Below are 2,584 nucleotides of genomic sequence, written 5' to 3' on the forward strand. Positions count from 1 at the left end.
GGGAAAAAAAGAAAACAGCTTCCTAGGAATTGGTATAGGTAATGTCGCAGATCAACACGAGATACTCGTATAATTCGTGAATATAGTCTTCCAATTGTTAAACTAGAGGTGGGGATATCTGCACCCAGTGGCGTACCGTAGTGGGAGCGGCAGGTGCACTTTTTAGGGGGAGGCAAAATTTTACAATAATAATATCTTGTAAAAATTTGAAACATCCTAATCTATACTTGCATCGCGCCTACGATAGTGCTATCGTCCGGACAATCCGGGAATCGGCTTGCAGTCCGGGTGAACTAGTAATTTTTTCACCCGAGGAAATCCTGCGAAACCTATTGACTTTTTTTTTATTTTATTTTTCTTGTACGATTCATTCGCGTTCATATACACCACTAATATCCAATAGAACTATTTTAAACAAGTCACTGCACTACCACCGAATTTTTCATTGCTTGTTCTGTGACAAAACTGAAATTTGGTCTTTTAANGGCAAGTATATAGAACAAACTGTGACAGTTACTCCAATTGAAATTCTGACTGCCACAGCTTGCAAATCAGTTGTTATTTGAATCGGCAAGGATGGGATGTGATTTGAAACTACAATAGCCACACCTCCACTGGCACGGTTGTGGCTATCATCATCCTTGCAGTAGACATCAAATCCTTTTAAAGTAGTTCTATCTCCAGGTTTTAGATGTGTTTCCTGAAGTGCCACACAGAGAGGTGAGGTATATGATGTCAAGTGTTTAATGTCAGAGTTGTTGCGGAAACCACGACAGTTTCATTGAATTATTTTATAATCCATTATGTGTTTGAGGCAGCAGTCTTCGCAAAAGTGTCCCTCTTCAATTTTACTGAGGATTTTCCTTTTGAAGGTGAGGGTGGTTGGGTCCCCTCCATATTATTCTCTTCATCAGAAATATCAGAGAACTCACTCATGGATTGAGTCTCTGATCTCTTTGATTTAGAGAGGGCTGCTTTCAATTTTTGTTTGTTCAGTGGGTTCTTATTAGCCTTTTTAAAACCCACATTTCTGGTTGTTACCCCTGTTTTAGTTACAGGAGTTTTGGTCTTTGTGTTTGCCATTTCTTCTGCTTGTGTAGGTGGGATCAGTAAACATCTTGCGTGGCGAGTAAGAGATTCACTTGGTGATACAGAAATATCTGTTTGAACTCCACATGTTTTTGTAGCTTTCAAAACAGAAGCAAATGTTTTTTGTTTTAATGTTGTAGTTTGAGTGACTGACCATGCGGTGGGCTTCTGGGTATGGTATATTATTTGTGGTTTTTACCCGTTGAATCTCCTTTTCTCTCTGCCATGCAGGGCATTTCCTTGAGTAGACAGGATGGGCATCTTTACAATTCACACAGCATGGAGAATTGGTGCACTCGATACTCTCGTGGCTTTCAGTTCCGCACTGTGCGCATGTACTTTTCCCACGGCAGAATGTTTGTGAATGTCCAAATCGCTGGCATTTGAAGCAACGCAGCGGATTTGGAACATACGGACGAAGTGGGCAGCGCAGATAACCTGCTGTGATAGCAGATGGCAAAGTTGGTTTGTTAAAGGTTAAAATTAAGTGTTTAGTAGGAATTAACTTGCCATCTCGACGAATGGAGATGCGTCGAACAGCAGTAACACCTTGATCTGAAAGACCAATCTGGATATCTGATTCATCCTCAGACATCAGATCAATTTCAGATATCACACCACGTGAAGAGTTCAAACTTGTATGTGGTGTGATGGTGACTTGTATGTCTCCTAGAGACTTCATTTTCAAGAGTTTTTCTGACTGTTGAGGGGAGGCTGTTTCCACAAGTAGATCTCCTGACCTCAATTTTTGGATTTTTTTAAGGTGCCCAATGGTCGACTCAAAAAGTTTCTGGATTAAAAAAGGAGAGCGTTTAGACAAAGGTGTTTCTCCTGTAGCGTGAACAATAAGGTAGGTTGGTTGATTGGAGGAAGTGACCTCCTTTGGTGGCAGTACATTGGTAGATGTTTCAGATTTTGAAGAATTAATATTTAGAGATAATTATTCAGCTCCTAGTGACCCCACCCACCATGGGGCCCAACAAGGGGATGCTGTCACATGGGAGAGTCCCATAGACTATCACACCAGGGTTTCCCAGGAGCTATACCCTCACAATGCAGTCAAGAAGAGCACATCTTGTCTGACATGTCTGCCCAATCTGCATCGATCGGTTGACTCCAAGCCGAGGTCAAGAATGACTCAACGACCAGCCGATTGACTCAAACGGAGCCTGATTTGAGCCTCCCGTTTATCCGAAGCAGGGGCCAATGCAGTGTGTTGGGGACGTTATGTTGTCCCTCAACTACCAGGATCCCCCTTTCCGGCATACGGGACACCACACACAGCAAACACGTGGGTGGGTGTTCAGATCCCAGGGATGGTAAAGAAGAGTTACTAAACCATCTCTGGGAGGTCCCCTCACCACGGACAGGAACCCACATCGAGGGGTATTCACTTAACTACAGTAGAGCGTCGTTTATCCGAACCAATTGGGGACTGGGGTTGCTTGGATAACTTATTTTTCAGATAATCGATTATGTACGAAAAAATATATTA

The 2,584-nt window shown here is 42.5% G+C and overlaps 1 protein-coding gene across 1 annotated transcript; it reads right to left on the reverse strand.

Annotated features, from left to right (window-relative positions):
- Nucleotides 1-780: 780 nt before the first annotated feature.
- On the reverse strand, nucleotides 781-2,014 carry LOC111633020 (the record flags this gene model as incomplete). Its single annotated transcript, XM_023377541.1, has 1 exon — nucleotides 781-2,014. A coding segment is annotated over one exon (876 nt), but the record flags the coding sequence as incomplete, so codon positions are not given.
- Between the last annotated feature and the right edge of the window lie 570 nt (nucleotides 2,015-2,584).

This window comes from Centruroides sculpturatus, unplaced genomic scaffold (genome assembly GCF_000671375.1).
Source record: "Centruroides sculpturatus isolate CEXI.00-Female unplaced genomic scaffold, Cexi_2.0 scaffold764, whole genome shotgun sequence".
Classification (NCBI taxonomy): Eukaryota; Metazoa; Arthropoda; class Arachnida; order Scorpiones; family Buthidae; genus Centruroides; species Centruroides sculpturatus.